The sequence below is a fragment of the Canis lupus genome, chromosome 5, assembly GCF_011100685.1.
Source record: "Canis lupus familiaris isolate Mischka breed German Shepherd chromosome 5, alternate assembly UU_Cfam_GSD_1.0, whole genome shotgun sequence".
NCBI classification, from domain to species: Eukaryota; Metazoa; Chordata; class Mammalia; order Carnivora; family Canidae; genus Canis; species Canis lupus.
The window spans coordinates 69,364,205-69,380,982 of NC_049226.1; the positions used below are offsets into that span (position 1 = coordinate 69,364,205).

Below are 16,778 nucleotides of genomic sequence, written 5' to 3' on the forward strand. Positions count from 1 at the left end.
CCTTGTCTTATTTTTTTTAAGTTTTTTTTTTAAAGATTTTATGTATTTATTCATGAGAGACAGAGAGAGATTGAGAGGCAGAAACACAGGCAGAGGGAGAAGCAGGCTCCATGCAGGGGGCCCGACATGGGACTCGATCCCGGGTCTCCAGGATCACACCCTGGGCTGAAGGGTGCGCTAAACTGCTGGGCCACCCGGGCTGCCCCACCTTGTCTTATTTTATCCAAATTACTTAAATTATCTTTTTTCATTGTTAATTATTGTTCTGTTCCCAGTAAAATGCAAATGTCTTAAGAGTTGAGCCCTAAATAGTCTTGGCCATTGCCATATCTCTAGCACCTAGAACATTCTCTGATTCATAGAAGCTGCCCAATAAATATTTGTTGAATGGTTTAGCTGAACGAAGTGGTCAACTGGAACTGATTTGAAGTAGAAGTTTCTCTGAAATTATAACTCTTTCATGCCCTTGTGGATATGCTACTGGGCTTTACTCCTCTGTGGCACTAAACATTCCTGGGCAATTCAGAGTGGATCCCTTAGTTTGAGGGATGCATTTCAAGGCTTTGGTGTCTGCCATGCTCTCTGCCATAAGAACTCATGAACTTTCTCATTTTTATCTTGCAGTTGCTCAACTGTCACCCAATTTACATTTTGGCTAAGAACACCCACGAGATTTATTCTTTCAAAAGTTATGGAATAATCACTAAGTTTCTGAAGCTATTGATGCTTCTTTTCCCCTCCCTCCACTTTAAAGTATTATTTCATTTTGATTATTCATTAATTATTTTATTTTTCACTATTTGATGTCATAAATCCTCTTCCTCCCACATGTAGAGTGGTAGAGGGATGACTCCCAGCTCCAGGCTGAAGTATATCCTATCAATTAGTGCAGCACGGTTGCCAATTGTTTATTTTTAGGAGGAAGTAATCTCCATGACTACAATAGCCATATCTCTCCAGGTCCCAGGTTGTTCTCAGTGCCTAGGAGATCTTACATGAAGGAGGATGAGGATGATGGAGGATTGGCAGTGGGGAGACAGACACACAAGGCTGGCCAGGAACAAGACTTCCTCTTAGAAGAGTGATTCAAGAAACGATGTGTTGTCTGCCTCTTGAATTGGTCTCTCACCCCATGGATTGGTACAGGAAGTTAGGTGGAGAGAGGGCTAGGAATAAAAATGAAAAGAGTTGTTTCCAAAGTTGCCCATACTAAAGATGAGACACAAAGTTTTGTGGTTGGATATCCTTTTAACAGAATAAAGGGGTCCAGGCTTTCACCCGTGTCTCAGAAAGTCTTCTAGTACCACAAACGCTCTAGTGGGCCTGGATCAATGGGTCTAAAATGTGCAGCAATGTCCATCAGAGACGAGATGGGGTATAAAGGAGAGGAAATTGGTGGCTGTGACAAGGTTGCTGATTGGCTTGGTTTGGAGCCCCCTGTAAGACATCACCTGGGGTCCCCAGGCATGGTTAGCAGCAACCTGGCAGAGATTCAGTCTCTTGAGCAGCTAGCAAGCTTCAGATAACTCAACACTTTTGATATGCTTTATTCCTGAAATTTTCCCTTTGGGAAGAGGTCTCTGATTGGATTATGTAACTCATAAATTTTGTTTTAGGGTCAACCGCCCTGGAGTGATCTGTACCATAATTCAAGTGCCGCCTAATACAAACTGAATGGCACTGCAGCACATTAATGACATCTGTTCTTGGGCACCTCCCTTCAGCTAAGACTCTAATGATGACCCAGGGAGAAGAACAGGATCCACAATTTTAGTCCTCTTCTTGATCACAGAATCCAGGGAGGGTTTCAGAGCCTGGCAGTTCATGACCTATTGATAGAGCAAGAGAATTGGCCACAAAGGCTTGGAGATGTTAGGTACAATCCAGAAAAAAAAAAACAAAAAAAAAACAAACAAACCAAAAAACCCCCCAAAAATGTCCACCAGTATGTTCAAATGTGAATGGAAAGACTATTGTATCCTTAAGCATGAGCTTGGCCAAGATGCAGATGTGATCCTTTGATCAGAAGCCTCACCCCGACATCCACTGAAATGTAATAAGCACATCCTCTATCCTGCCAGTCCCACATGAATGGGTTTATCCTAAAGATTGACACACACATAGGAGGAGACGTGTTCTCTCCTGTAGATCTGATTGTAAGTATGGAAAAGTGAAAAAACTTAAATCAATATAGGATGGCTAACTAGATGATGGCAGATCCAGACACTAGCTGTTTAAAACAATGATGTAGCTTGACATTTATTGATTTACAAAAAAGTCCATACGACCCTGTAGAGTGAAGAAAGCGAGTTACAGAAAGGAACATACAGCTCCGTTTCTATCAAATTGTGTAGAGCATCCCTGGGTGGAGACATGCCCAGACACAGCCCTGCAACTATATGCACCAAGATGGCGACTGTTGTTTTCTCTGGATGGTGAGATTTGAGGGTGATTGGATTTTTTTTTAACTTAAAAAAGATGAACAGAAGCTGAATTGATTTATTTTTAAAAGAAAAACTTCTACTTAGGAAACAAGCAAAAAACCAAATAGTCATGTGCCCAACATTCCAGAGCCCAGAGGATTGGCTGGGATGGTTGAGAATGGAAGAACCTTCCACATGAAAGTCCAAAAGTACCAGTGAAGGAGAACTGGACAGTCTGGTGGACAGAGAAGCCACACTGCAGGAACCATGACAAGTGAACAGGAGGCCACGAGCAGCTTTATGACCAGGTCATACCAACCACCTGAGGGTTTGTGCTGCGCTAGGCCTCAGATATCAACTATCACATATCAAAACCATGTAGCCAGAGCTGCTTTGGAAAATAGCAAGTACCAGGCAGAGCTGAGGTCTCAGGACAGCCTCTTGTCACAAAGGCCTATTGATTGGAAGTTTTTCCTCATGTCTGTCATGGTAGAATTTTTTTAAAAATGGACGTACTGAGTCTTGAATAACAGAAACTCAGGTGGATCCCAGAGGGGGAAAAAAAAAAACTACAAAAGCCCTACCCTCCTGACAGCATCTCTTCAAGGAAGCTGGACTGCACCTGCTGGGATAAAGATCATGTGGCTGCATTGTAGCGCTCCCCACATTTCAATTGTCACCAGTCTCCCTGCTTGGCTATGCAAACCAGGAGGGAATGAACACTGGCTGACAGGTCCTCAGCTGCCCCCTCAGAGCTCAGAATAGTGCTGGCACAGAGTAGGTGCTCAGTCATGATACTGGTTGGATAAAAACAGGGAGCACGAGAGGAAGCCAAAGACGGCAAGAGCACCTGTGTGCTCAGAAGTCCAAAGAGGATTTAGCCGCTCATCTCTACTCCTCTCCAGCTGCTCAAGAAGTGTCAGCACACCTGTCAGCAACAGGCATCTCTCTTAGGAGTCAGAATATGTACCTCCAGGTCCTGATCCCTATTTAAAGAGAAGGGTCGGGGCACCTGTGTGGTGTGGTTGGTTAAGGGTCAGACTCTTGGTTTTGGCTCTGGTCATGATCTCAGAGTCATGAGATTGAGCCCCATGTCACCCTTCCCTTCCCTGTAGCACTCCTCATCTGGTATCCTCACCTCCCAGGTAAACCACATGCCCTCAGCCCTCACCTCAGCCCTCATCTCATGGTTAGCCCTGCTCATAGGTGCCCAGAAGACTAGCAGTGGCAAGACACTGGGGAGTTGGTGCCAGTAGGCACTGCGGGGCCCTGGCATGTGTGCTCTCCAGGAACTACAAGGGTCCCAGGCCTCTATCCCTAATCATGAGGTCCAGGCATGCCTTGCACATTCAGAAAACACCAGACCCACACAGAGCTCTGGCTGGCCCCAGAGAGCATCCAGGGCCGGGGCTTGGGTCCCATAAATCAATGCCTTGTGACTCCATAAAAGGAATAGCTCATAATTTGCGAAGTTCAAAGACCATTATTTGCTGTTGATCTTCCCTCATCCAGTACTGATTCCCCAAAACAATACCCTGGAGTTTAGTGCTGAGCCACTGGAAATGGTCTCCTGTCTGCACACACAGATAAATATGGGTGACCTTACTCCATGATGGATTGGTGCTGATGGCATATCCAGGTACACTGGAACATGAAAATGATGCTCGGTTTGTTGGGAGATGAATGTTCCTTCACACAAACTGCCTGTCTTTTTGCCTTACCTCCCCCAAATGGTATGCTGCAGGAATAATAATAATAACAGGTGGCATTAAGAATGCACTAGCATCTCTTGAACCTTTGTTCTGTTGTATGTGCTGAGTGAAGCACTGTCTCATTTAATCCTTGCGTACAGTTCTTTAGGGCAGGTACTATCATGCACCCAGTTCATTTGCAGACAAGGTAACTGAGGCTTCTAGAAGGTTCAGTAAGCTGCCCAATGTCTCAATGGGTCAAGGAGCTGAGTGGAGCATCACACCAGCTTTGGGCCACAGAGCCATGCTCAAGACTAGCTCCACAGTTTGGGGGCACTCAGTGCAAAAGGAAAATGCAGGGGCCCTTGTTCAATACCTATTAAGAGTTTTAAGGTGGTGATGGCAGAGGCTAATACCAAACATTGGGCCCTTCTGAGTGTGGGGCCCTGCGAGGCTGTGCAGGTCACACCTCACCAAGCTGGCCCTGATGACTTGAACTCAGAAGAAAGCAATGTGAGTGACAGCAAGGCCTACATGTAACACTGTTCGATGCCAGAGACTGAGCAACAGTACACATTTTGCCAGAAGTGATTCGATGAGCTGGACGTTTGGTCAGAAGAGCTCTTTACTTTCCGTTAGGAGCTCCACCAGTTCCTCTGATAGAGCAAATACTTTCCGTCCGGCTAGGACTGCAAAGAAGGGGAGGAGGGTGAAGGGTGAAGAAGGGGAGGGATGGTGGCTAACTCCATACGTGTATGTATGTGGGAAAGAGCCCGCACCTCAAGCCAGAGACATGGGCACAGATTCTCACTCACCCACCAGCTGCGAGACTTTGCACAAGGGTCTGGATCTCTTTGAGGTTCACTTTTCTTACATATATGATGGGGTAATGGTACCCCAATGGAGTGGTAATGACTCCTCAGGGCAGGGAATGGTGTAGTGGTGGAAAGGACACAATGTCATAAAGATCTTGGCACACGCTAAGTGCCCAACTCCACGGTATTGTAGTTTGATGGCTGTTTTCACCATGAAGTTTGTGGGACGCTTGAAAGAGCACATGATTTGAAGGTAGATGATACAGATGGAGCCCTTCCCCCCATCTGTTCTCGATGAGAAAGGGGCAAAGTCACTGAGCTCTTCCCGGGATCAGCATCCCCTTCTGTAAAATGGATCCACTCCAGTGTTTATGATACCTAGGATTCCACCCGGCACAAAGGAGCAGGGCATTACTGAAGTAGGAGAGGCCATCATTCCCATAGCTGATCAGGGTTCATTGGTCCAACTTGTAAATGGTTTAGGTTGGAAATTCTACCCTCACCGAGGCTTCAGGGGTCATTATGCCTGAGATCCCTTAGAAGGTGCTAGGTGACCTAAGCAGGTTTTATCCTAAAAGTTTCCCACAGCGTTTCCACATTCTTGACCTCAAAGTTGAATGAATCTATTTCAATTCCTGCTTTATAGCCAGACCCAGAGGAGCTGGAAAAAAACAACGATACAGGCCAAATTCTGCGTAGCTGAAAGAAGCCACACAGATACCCGAGTCTTTATGTATTTTTATAGGATAATACCAATCATAAATAAAAGTTGGAGGTGGTTTATGTTTTGCTGGAGATCCGTCCACCCTAACCGAATTACTTTGTGCTTTAAGAAATTCAGTGTACATAAAGGATTCCATTTTTCTTTGAAAATGTGACATGTATATAAAGCAATAAAATTTGAAATTCTTTCTGAAACTTTAAGGAAGGGCACAGTGGGAGGAAAACTGGACATTGTCTAATCATATACACACATAATATACAAAGACACGCACACGCTCACAGCCGCCTCCGACGTAAGCACTGTCATTTACATTTAGAACACTTTCCTGGCCCGGCTCGAATTCCAGTCACTCACAGACAGGGCCCAGCACCACAGATGGAAACTGGGAATCATTTTCCTGCTCTGCTCAAACTCCAGCTTCTTTAATAGCTTTCCCCATCAGTTCCCCTGACTCGTCCCGCACATCAGCTTGTTTAAGAAGATAATCTGTGAACATCGGACCCAAATTCCAGGGTCTCTCCTACCTACCAGAAGCCCTCCTTCCACCAAAAGCAGCCACGGAGGAGAGGGGCCACGGAAAAGGCCTGCCTGAAAGTGATCTGACCTACCTTCACCTGCCTGCTTCCCATCTTTTCTGGCCTATAGTACTCTTTCACCTCCTGAGCTCCTCCAAACGCCCCCTAGCACCCATGGGCAATCCCAGATCCTTTTTACAGAATGCATTCAAATCCCAGAAGGGAGAGCTAGGCTCCTGTCCCTGGGGAGCTGATGAGGTGCTGGGAGACCCAGCTTCTTGAAGCTGAAGGGAGGTTAGGCACCTTGCATACAATTACTCAAGGGGTGGTCTAGGCAGGTTACCATGACAACGCTCACTGAGCTTCATAGATCTACATGTTATTGATACATCCCATCAATTCGGTGAAGGGGGAAAATAAACCATCAAAGCAGTGCTCAGGCTTCCATCTCCCGCCTGACCAGCCGAATGACTTATTTGTTTGGGCATAATCGAGACACAGCAACAGTGATACTCTTCCTATGGTGCTTCCTCACTCAAATGTATTTTAAAGCTTAAAATCAAAGTCCACTCTCATAATAGGGATTTTTCTACTTTGCTCTTCACTTCCTCAAGCATCCTACTCAGCAGTGACTTCTACTGCCGGTCACAGAATGCTTTTATTAGTATCTCTTGCGCCAAAAAAGAGAGCTCTAAATTCTGCAACCTTCCCTGATAGAAAGGGTAAGTGTGGGAAACAGATAAGAGGAGCTCTGTAGTAACATCACAGTAGGTGCATGTATTTCCAGAGAGAGAAATAAAATGTCTTGCTTTTGGCCCTTTGACTGAAGACAAAAGGTTTCTCCATGCACCTTGTGTAAGGGAAAAAAGTCCTACCTGGTTTTTTTTCCCCCAAAATAGCTCTTAGGAAAAGACAATGATGAAAGGAATAAGTAAGGAGCTTGGAGTAGGGACCTTAATTTTCTTCAAAGCTGTACCACACCACAAAGCTCAACCTTGGGCCCTCGCAAGGGTGAGCTACATATTTACAGTGTCCATCATCAGCCACGCATTAGAGAAACTTAGCTGTTGGCCATCTTTCAAAGGTAGCTTTCGGAGATGAAGCAAGAGATGTTCATAGCCTGCGACACCCCAGTCATGTTCTGAGTTGCAGATTTCCAGCTCTCATTTCTATCCAGGGAGATAACACGGGGGTGTTGAGGCATACGAACGAGTGGGAACAGCAACAAAACTGTCTCTAGAATCCCCAAAGGTCACAGGCTTCCACTTCCCAAGCCATCATGCTAGTGTAAGCCAATCTAACATACCTGTCGGTGATCCTTCCATGACGTGGCCAACGTAGGGGCCTTCCCGAAAGATTGGTCTGTTGTCATTCTGGTCAATCACGATGACTTCCAGAGGAACTGGCCCCTCGAGAGTTTTGCCATTGACATCAGTGGTCTCCACAAATAGCTGTCGGAGCAAAGAGATTGGGGGAGGAAGAAGGCATTAATTCATTACGAAAATTGAAGTCAGGTTCTCTGGAGAAAGTAGGTTATATAAGCAATTTTATGAGCCCTTGGCAATATTCAAACTTCCGTCTCAATGGATAGTCCCTGGAACTAGAATAGAAACTAAACATTATAGAATAAGCGACAAATTTCAATCCATGTTACGTCCCTCTTGGGAAAGGCACAATTAATTCATCAAATCTGCAAAGGAAGTCCAGAAAAGAAAAAGAGAGAGAGAAAACACAATCAGCCACAGTTGAGAAAATGTGCTTACATTGTTTCTGTTTTTTTTCTAACATCATTATGCTTAAAAGAAATGTTATGCTAATAAAAATAATTGACTAAGCAGTTATGAACAGAGTACATTAAGAAATAACTGAAAGTGTTTATGGTAATGTTTAGGAGAAATTCAGGTCAGTAAGTATTTATAGAGAGTCTTCCTGAGGCAAGGAAGGCATTTGTGGGGTCCTGGGTGTGTGCCCCTGGGATTGCCACCCACCAGGCCTATGTAATCTAGGGGGGATTTCATGATCCTACGGAACACATGCATACAGAAGTACCTTCAGATCTCAAGGATGAAGAAAATAATAGCATAAAAAAACAAAACAAAACAAAACCCAGCTATCTTGTTTGTCTTGGAAACAAGGAATTAGCTCATGGCATTTCCAGCGAGTCACAGCAGCCTTATGTTCTTATCTTCTGCACCTGGTTCTGCCTCGGTCTAACTCAGCGGCAGCAGTAACACTGCCCCTTGGATGTGGGTGCTGCTCCCTGCTGTGTTCCTGAAACTCTGGCCCTTGGGGTAAGGGTCCCTGTACTTGGAACCCAGCCCCACTTTTCAGGAGCTATGTGACCCAGAGCCAACCTCTTCCTCTCTCAGTTTTCTCACCTGTACGATGAGGTTAATGAAAAACACCCAGTATTGGGAATAATCAACATTCCCCAGTGCTTACTGGGCTCTCTACTATATAAACTCACTTGGTCTTCAGATGGTAAAACCATTACGAATCATTTGCAAGGAGGGAATGGACGCAAATTAGAGATTAAGTGGTAGGATCTGGATTTAACCTCATGCCATCAGCCTCCAGAACATGTACCTTTAGCCACTATAAACAATGTTTCTAAAGCACTTACTCTATGGCTCTCCCATGATTGGTCTCAAGAATACTAGCTGCTCCTACTGTGGTTATCAGCCCTACTGTCAAAACAAGCCCAAACTAGGAAAATGAAAGAGAAACACTTTTATTACAAATCAGCATGGTCGCCCCCCAACCTGGCGGCATTGCAAACTGGTATCATCCTTCTGGAAAGTAGCATGGGAAAAATCCCAGAAAAGCTATGAAGGGCTCATACACTTTGTTCCTCCTTCTGGATTCCACTGCTGAGTCTATTTGAGTTAGGTTGCACTCCATATATGAAAACATTCACTGTATGTCATTTCATTATTAGAATAATAAATCACCACTGGCATCGCTAAATGCCTCGGGAAAAGGGGAACTGACCGAATGTTTGTCGCAACGCGATAGAATGCAGCGATCGGATAAAATCATTATTCCACCTTGTTGATTGCCTGAGAATATTATGCGTAAATGCACAAAATAGCATGTGAAGCGTGCACGTGTAACGCGTGCGTGTGCAGAGAATTTGAAGGCAGTAAGCACAAATGAAACCAGGTATGCCTGGCTAGAAGAGTATCTTTTCCTCTTTTCCCTTTCACATTAATTCATCCTCTCAGCAGCAAATAAATGGGCTGAGCCTTTTAAGATCTACACACAAAGGAGAGCTCACAGAGTGAACTTCTCTACTTTTTCTGCTGGTTTGTTTTTTTTGTTTGTTTAGACGCTAATGAATTCTGCTAAACTAAGGAAAGCAAACAAAACCTTGGGGCAATTTTGTGTCTTTCCAAAATAGCCAAAGACTTGACTTTATCTCAACCAAAAAAACTGTGTCTAGACACCGAATATCTGGGATCTGAGTCCTAAGCTTCCAGTTGGTTTGCATCCCTCCTCTGTCCTCCATTCCCACCCTGGGAGCTATTTTCGAGGAGGCAGCCTTGAGCCAGCCACGTGTTGCTGGGGGTGACCGGATGGTAGACTTGCCCGGGTGCTGCCAAGACCTCAGCATAAACTTGTAAGAGTGCGGCGGGCAGGTGCAGAGACCTCCTGGACCTGCAGCCGCCTCACGCCAGCCTTGTAAGCAAGCCCCCTCGCCTGTTAGCACCGCCACCTGCCCCACCTGCAAAGGTTTGCCTCATTCTCCCCACTCCCCCGGCCCTGCATGCAGTGGGGGATTTGTTTGCAAACTGGAGGGTGAGGAACCCCTCTGATTACCGCAGTTCCCTCCCGGGTCAGCTGGGGTCATGACCTCGGTCATGATCCCAGGATGACCTCCTTCCTGACCCTTCCGCATTGCACAAGCTTTGGGCTGTCTCAGAAGCCACGAGTCGGGTAGAGAGGCCTGGGGTCCCTAGAATCCCCCAATGCACAGTGTGGGAAGTGAGAGCGGCGGACTCCAGGTCCATCTCAATGTAATGGAAAGACAAACAGAAACTAAGGAGGTATAATTGATTAGGATGAATGCAAAACGTGGAGACGAATGTCATAAAACCAGCTATGTACGTATACAACCTGAGAGTGTTTTATGTTACAACACTACCCTGAGGTTGACTCCGGGATCTTTTAGTGGAAAGTAAAATCTTTAAAAATAGCAAAGTGTTCATGGGGCGCCTGGCTGGCTCATTCGGCAGAGCATGTGATCCCTGATCTTGGGGTTGTGAGTTCGAGCCTCAAGTTGAGTGTAGAGACTACTTAAAAATAAAATCTTTAAAAAAAAGTGAAGTGCTCTTAAGGGGCATTTATTAATTTTAAAGTCAGTTTAACAAAAAATGTATTGAGATATTACATGTCAACCCTACCCTGAGGGTTACATATCCAGCAGTCAACAACACATTCTAGCATGAAGAGATAGATGATAAGCAACGTAAAACATATGAATAAAATAGTTTCAGTTAGAGATCAGGGACATGCAGCGGTAGGAGACATTCGTATATTAAAACTACACTGTCCAATATGGAAGCTGCTAGTTACATGTGGCTATTTAAATTTAAATTAATCAGGAGAAATAAAACAAAAAATCCAAGTCTTTCATTGTGCCAGCCACATTCAGGAGCTCAGTTGCCACCTGTAGCTACCATATTGGACAATGCCCTTGGTGCTCCTGCTTTTCAGGCTTGCAGACCTGGACTAGAATCTACATCATGGACTTTCCTGCCTCTCACCTCTTTGGACTTGGACTGAATCAACAACCAGCTTTTCTGGGTCTCCAGCTTGCAGACGGCAGTTCACAGGACTTCTCAGCCTCCATAACTGTCAATTGCTGACAATAAATCCCTTTGTGTGTGCGTGTGTGTGTGTGTGTGTGTGTGTATTTCTCTGGAGAATATGACCAATATAGGCTTCCAGGGTGTCTTCAAACTTTTAATTAATTTAAGTCACCCCATAATGGAGACTTCACAATGGTTTCTCAGCCCTCTTAGGATAAACAGTACATTCATCTACTTTGACAAATCTTATTATTACAATCTGGCCCCAGGCCACTTCTCCAAACTCATTTCATGTCATAAGAGATACCCTTTGTTCCTTATGATCCAACTACGCCAATCTTTTTTTCAATTTTTTTCAACTGACCCCGTTCCTTCCCAGCACATGTAATTCTCCTAGTAAACCTGGACTTCCTACCTGCTGTTCCGCAAGTGTAGACTTCTTACCTGCTGTCCTCGGTTAGCCTCTATTCATCCTTCACATGTCAGCTCCAGTATCACTGGCCAAGAAGATCTTCCCTAACCCCTCCAGACTAACTAGGGTGTCCCTGGCTTACACTCCCGTGGTACTGGTATGCTTTGCTTTATAACATTTTCCATAATATAGCTTGTTTATTTGTATGATAATTCAATTAATGTCTGCCTCTCTGACAGGGCCCACGAAGGCAGAGGTGTCACGAATATTCTTGACTGTTGGCAAATCTTCAAGGCTAAGACCCAGTGCCTGCACATAATAGCCACCTGATCTCATGTTGATTGCATGAAGCTGATTGCATGAAGCAGCAGTACCTCTTTAAGAGACTGGAGTCCAAAGTTTGGCCTCTGCTTGGGCCATCTGTCCTTTCTCTCCATCCCTGGCACATAAGAGCTGATAATCGGTCCTGGATCCATGGACTATATAAGTCTGTTGACTGTGCAGTCTTAATTCATGAATAAGAACCACAGTGGATAACAATACCTAAGTACATTAAATTAATGACTTGCCTTTTAAAGAAGGGAACTACATTTCTTTGGTGTCCCATACATGTCTGAGCTTTTTATGCATTGTCTTATCTGGCTCAAAACAACCTGAAGAAAAACCCACTGCAGTAAAACCCAGAGAAATTCAAGTACTGGTCTAGAATCAAAAGCTAGTGTGTGATCCAGCTGGATCCAAACTTAGGTCTGACTCTAAAATTCGTGCTTTCTTCCACTATGCACCTGCTTGCTAAATGCTCTTTCATGGACTTCTCTCGCATTTTTGTTTCATTCTCTTTCCTATATTACTTACTTAATAGTAAATAGCTTGACATTGATTGCTGTGTTTCATTCTTGCCTCATCCACGGCAAAATTGCCCATGAATTTAGGTATATGATGAGTTTATTATAAATTTTCCCTAAAAAACATGAAAACACATATAAAATACTATAGGCTAATATATAAACTCTCTCTATATAATATAAATATATATAAATATAAATATAAATATAAATATAAATATAAATATAAATATAATCACTCTGCCAGTTGTGGCAGATTGGGGGATATTACGGTATCAGCCTAGCTACATACAACAAGCTCCCCTGTCAGACTTTCTGGAAATAAAAAAGTTTTCCCTCTTATAAATGTAGCTCTGAAATGACCATGGCAAATAGAATGGAGAGGGGAACGTTGTATGCAAATCACCTCTAACCTATTTAAAGCAAAATTGCTTTATCCAAGAGTGGAGACCTAAAAGTACTGCATGAACATGAGTTAATTCTCCCATTTCAAGGGCATTGTAGATGGGCACCAGGTTTCCACAGAAATACAGAAGCCCATAGAAGTTTTTGTGAAAGGATGCTATTGTGAGTTTATTTATAATACATGACCTGTCAAGGTTGAGAATGGTGGGAGATTTTTAAAAACCAAATTTTCTACCATGGATATAATATTTGTTGTCATCAGAAAGAAAAAGATACAATAAATCCTAACTTACTTGGTTAATGTGAAACTTAAATTACCCTTATGTTTTATATCTGAATTCTTACATATGTAATTAATACAGTATATTCATTTATTATAGGCCCCTTTGATAAAGACATATGTAGTCCACATGGGTGAATGTACTCATAGCCCAGTCAGATCATAAACAACTCGAAGGCAGGAACAGTGTTATCTAGGTATTCCTTCTATGCATATATAAGTGCCTTGAATAGAGAAAACTCTGATAGGTTTTTTTTGTTTTGTTTTGTTTTATTTTGTTTTGTTCAGAGAGGGAGAGGGGTGGGAGTGGGGAAGAGGGAAAGGGAGAGAGAGAGAGAGAGAATCTTAAGCAAACTCTACACTCAATGCAGAGCCTGACGTGGGGCTCAGTCTCTTAACCACTCTGAGATCATGTCCTGAGCCGAAATCAAGAGTCAGATGCTTAACCAAATGAGCCCCCCAGGTGCCCCACTTATAGGTATTTTACTGCGTTTCTGTTTGCAAGTCTCACGCCCTTCAAACCTACCAACACCTCACAAATATCAAACCAGACTTTTCCATTGAAGACATCCTCGTTGATCACTGAAATTACACTAGACTTTGAACCAGAAAGCCTGCCTTCAAATTTTGGCTCTACTACCATAGAGTGACTGTGGTTGGCAGAAAAAAATCTTCATGTCCTACTCCCTGGAGTCTGTGCATATATTAGGTTTCATGGCAAAGTAGAATTAAGGTTGCTGATCAGCTGACCTTAAAACAGTGAGATCAGCCTGATTATTTAGGTGGGCCTAGTGTGATCACCAGGGTCCTTAGGAGGGTGGGAGAAGCGAAGGTCTGAGTGATACAAAGTGAGAAGGGACTTGAGCAGCCATCATTGGCTTTGAAGACGGAGGAGGCCACCAACCAAGGAATGCTATAGTCCCTAGGCACTAGAAAAGACAAGTATGCTCCTGTATAGACTTCCGAAGTGAAGGCCGGCCTATTAGCATGTTGCTTTTAGCCCTGTGAGGTCCATGTTGGACTATAATCTATAGAAGTACAGGATAACAAATTTGTGTTGTTTTGAGTCAGATACTTACAGTAATTTGTCATAGCAACAATAGGAAATTAATAGTATGGTCACATAATTTTTTGTTCAAACTGGAACACTTTTTAGAATGAAGGCAGGTGCTGTTAACAATTAAGCCCAAACAGGTACAATCCAAGCCTGTTACATGGTAATCCTATGCTATTATCCTATTTAGGGTTATGTTAACCCTAAAACAGGGTTACATGGTAATCCTATGTTATTGAGGAACTTTAACCTCCCAGGTTAATCGGCACATGTAACGAACAGTGTTTAGAATGTCATTCTCATTTTATTTTTTTGTTTCGAATGAAAAGATGAGTGTGTGTAGCACAGTTATTGGCACTTGGGAAATTCTAGGATTTGGTGACCTCTTTGTTCATTCGCTCCCAACGGACCTTTATTGAGACTTTTGCAAACATGAAGGCAGTACTCTCAATTCAATTCTGACTTGTCAGCCATCACCCCCTTCAAACTGCTTTTCTATCACAGTAATCCAGATTTCTCTTTGACACCAATTACTTGCATTTCAAGTTATTTTTCTCGGCTTTATTCATTTATTGAAGTTGAATCTCATTACGGACCAACTCGTGGAGAGTTCCCAGGGAAAAGATATTTTTAGCCCTTGTAACATTCCCCCTACCTTCACTTCTACAGCCTTGGTGCCATCTCCCCTTGATGGACTGGATGTAGTGTTTACAGCTCGCTCCCTCTAAAATGATCAAAGGGGTGATACAAGTCTCCGACTTGTTAGATTATTAATTAAAGATCGTGATGCTGTTGTCAAATGTTCTCTGAAAAGCTTGTTCTACTTAGACTCTGGTATTTCCTTTGACAATCTGAAATTTTACTTTTAAAGTATATTTTCCTCTCGGCATAATGAAAACATTTTCTTTCTTACGTATGCATGCTCACAACCATGCTGGACTTTAAGGGCATTTTTCTATTTAACTTTTGAAGTAATTTTAATTACGTGAAAGAAATCTATGCAGATATTCAAAATAATTTTATTTAAGCAGCTTGGGCAAAGTCCTAGTGAATATCCTCTACCCCAAGAGGGGCACAGGCTGAAAATTTTAATTGGTTCAAGTAGAATTTACATAAATCATGGATATTGGAGTTATGCCAGTTCTATTAAGGATATGTACAAGGGTTAAGGGGATTTTTCTACAAAGATGAGAAATATAATACTTTTGAAAACAAAGCTGTAGGAGAAAATTACTGGAGATTTTATTTTTACTTGCTTTTCTTCTCCAAAAGCAAAATTTAGAGGAAGAGAATGAGATACTTTTTTTTTTTTTTTAGTTTATAGAGCTACAGTCATTTTGTTAAATGAGTACTAAAATTGTGTTTTTCTTTTTTAAGATTTTATTTATTTATTCATGAGAGACACAGAGAGGGAGAGGCAGAGACAGGCAGAGAGAGAGAAGCAGGCTCCATGCACGGAGACCGATGTGGGACTTGATCCCAGACCCAGGGATTATGCCCTGAGCCCAAGGCAGACGCTCAACTCCTGAGCCACCCAGGGGTCCCTAAAATGTGTTTTATAAAACACGATATTCTCTAAAAATTAAGATTGATATATAAACATTTAAAGTATAGCTTAATAAATTTCAGGTGGATTACAGTAGTAGGAAAAAAAAGCCATTGAATATTTATGTGATAGAGTTGGGAAGGCCTTTCTAAACCAGTATTCAAGGCATAAATTTTGTAAATTATCAAGAGATTAAAATACTCAAATGCAAGTTTTTTATATGACTTAAAATATCATAAGTAAAATAGGGATCCCTGGGTGGCGCAGCGGTTTGGCGCCTGCCTTTGGCCCAGGGCACGATCCTGGAGACCCGGGATCGAATCCCATATCAGGCTCCCGGTGCATGGAGCCTGCTTCTCCCTCTGCCTGTGTCTCTGCCTCTCTCTCTCTCTCTCTCTCTCTCTGTGACTATCATAAGTAAATAAATAAAAAATTAAAAAAAAATATCATAAGTAAAATAAATAGAAAACTGAGAAAAACATTTGCATCATACAAAACAGAGGTTTACTACCCTGAATATATAAAAAGCTTATTAAAAATCAATAAGGAAAAAACAACAATTAGCAAAACAAGAAAACAAAAGAGCAACAACCATATTATAAAATTAAATGAGGTAATTTTTTGCTTATAACATTGCCAAAATAATTAGGAAAGCCCAATAATCAGTGTTTGGCAAACTGGTGAGGATGCAAATTCTCATACATGATTGACAACATTATAACGTCTTTCTGAAATGCAGTTTGTCAATATGCATCACAAGCTTTGGAAACACGTGATTTTGCCCATAGATGTTTGGAGGCTATCGGTATGTCCCTGCTCACCCCGGGGGCAGAGGGAAGGTGGTTGGCAACGAGCAAGTGGCGTGGGGGACAATCAGTAACATGTATACGCATTTCAATACTGCTTAAAAATAGGAAACATTACAAACAACACTATGTTCTAACAGGATCTTGGTGCAATAAATTATGTTGTCTACACAAAGTAGAACATGATCTTGCAGAAACACTTCAGGGAATGAAAAATATATTATGATAGGGTGCTCATGGTATAAAGTAAATATTTGATTGTGAAATAATATGTACTTATATAATGTACTTCTTCAAAAAAATAAAGACATTACACGATTTAGATCGTACTAAAATATTACCAGTGGTTTTATTGCAGTGATTTTTTTTTTTACGTTGCTTCTCTACACTTTTCTAGACTTTCTATAATGGGCCTGGGTTAATTTCTGAGTTAAAAAGCATCTACGAAGTT

The 16,778-nt window shown here is 42.6% G+C and overlaps 1 protein-coding gene across 3 annotated transcripts in view; it reads right to left on the bottom strand.

Annotated features, from left to right (window-relative positions):
• The window catches only part of CDH13 (cadherin 13), a 1,002,781-nt gene that overhangs the window by 375,089 nt on the left and 610,914 nt on the right, over nucleotides 1-16,778 (bottom strand). For 2 of the 3 annotated variants that reach the window (XM_038538175.1, XM_038538176.1), the window contains one exon: nucleotides 7,475-7,619. In XM_038538175.1, the coding sequence (XP_038394103.1) occupies nucleotides 7,475-7,619 (145 nt within the window). Of the gene's footprint in view, nucleotides 1-1,698; nucleotides 1,830-7,474; nucleotides 7,620-16,778 lie in introns of those variants that run through there. The other variant, XM_038538177.1, reaches the window with a different exon arrangement.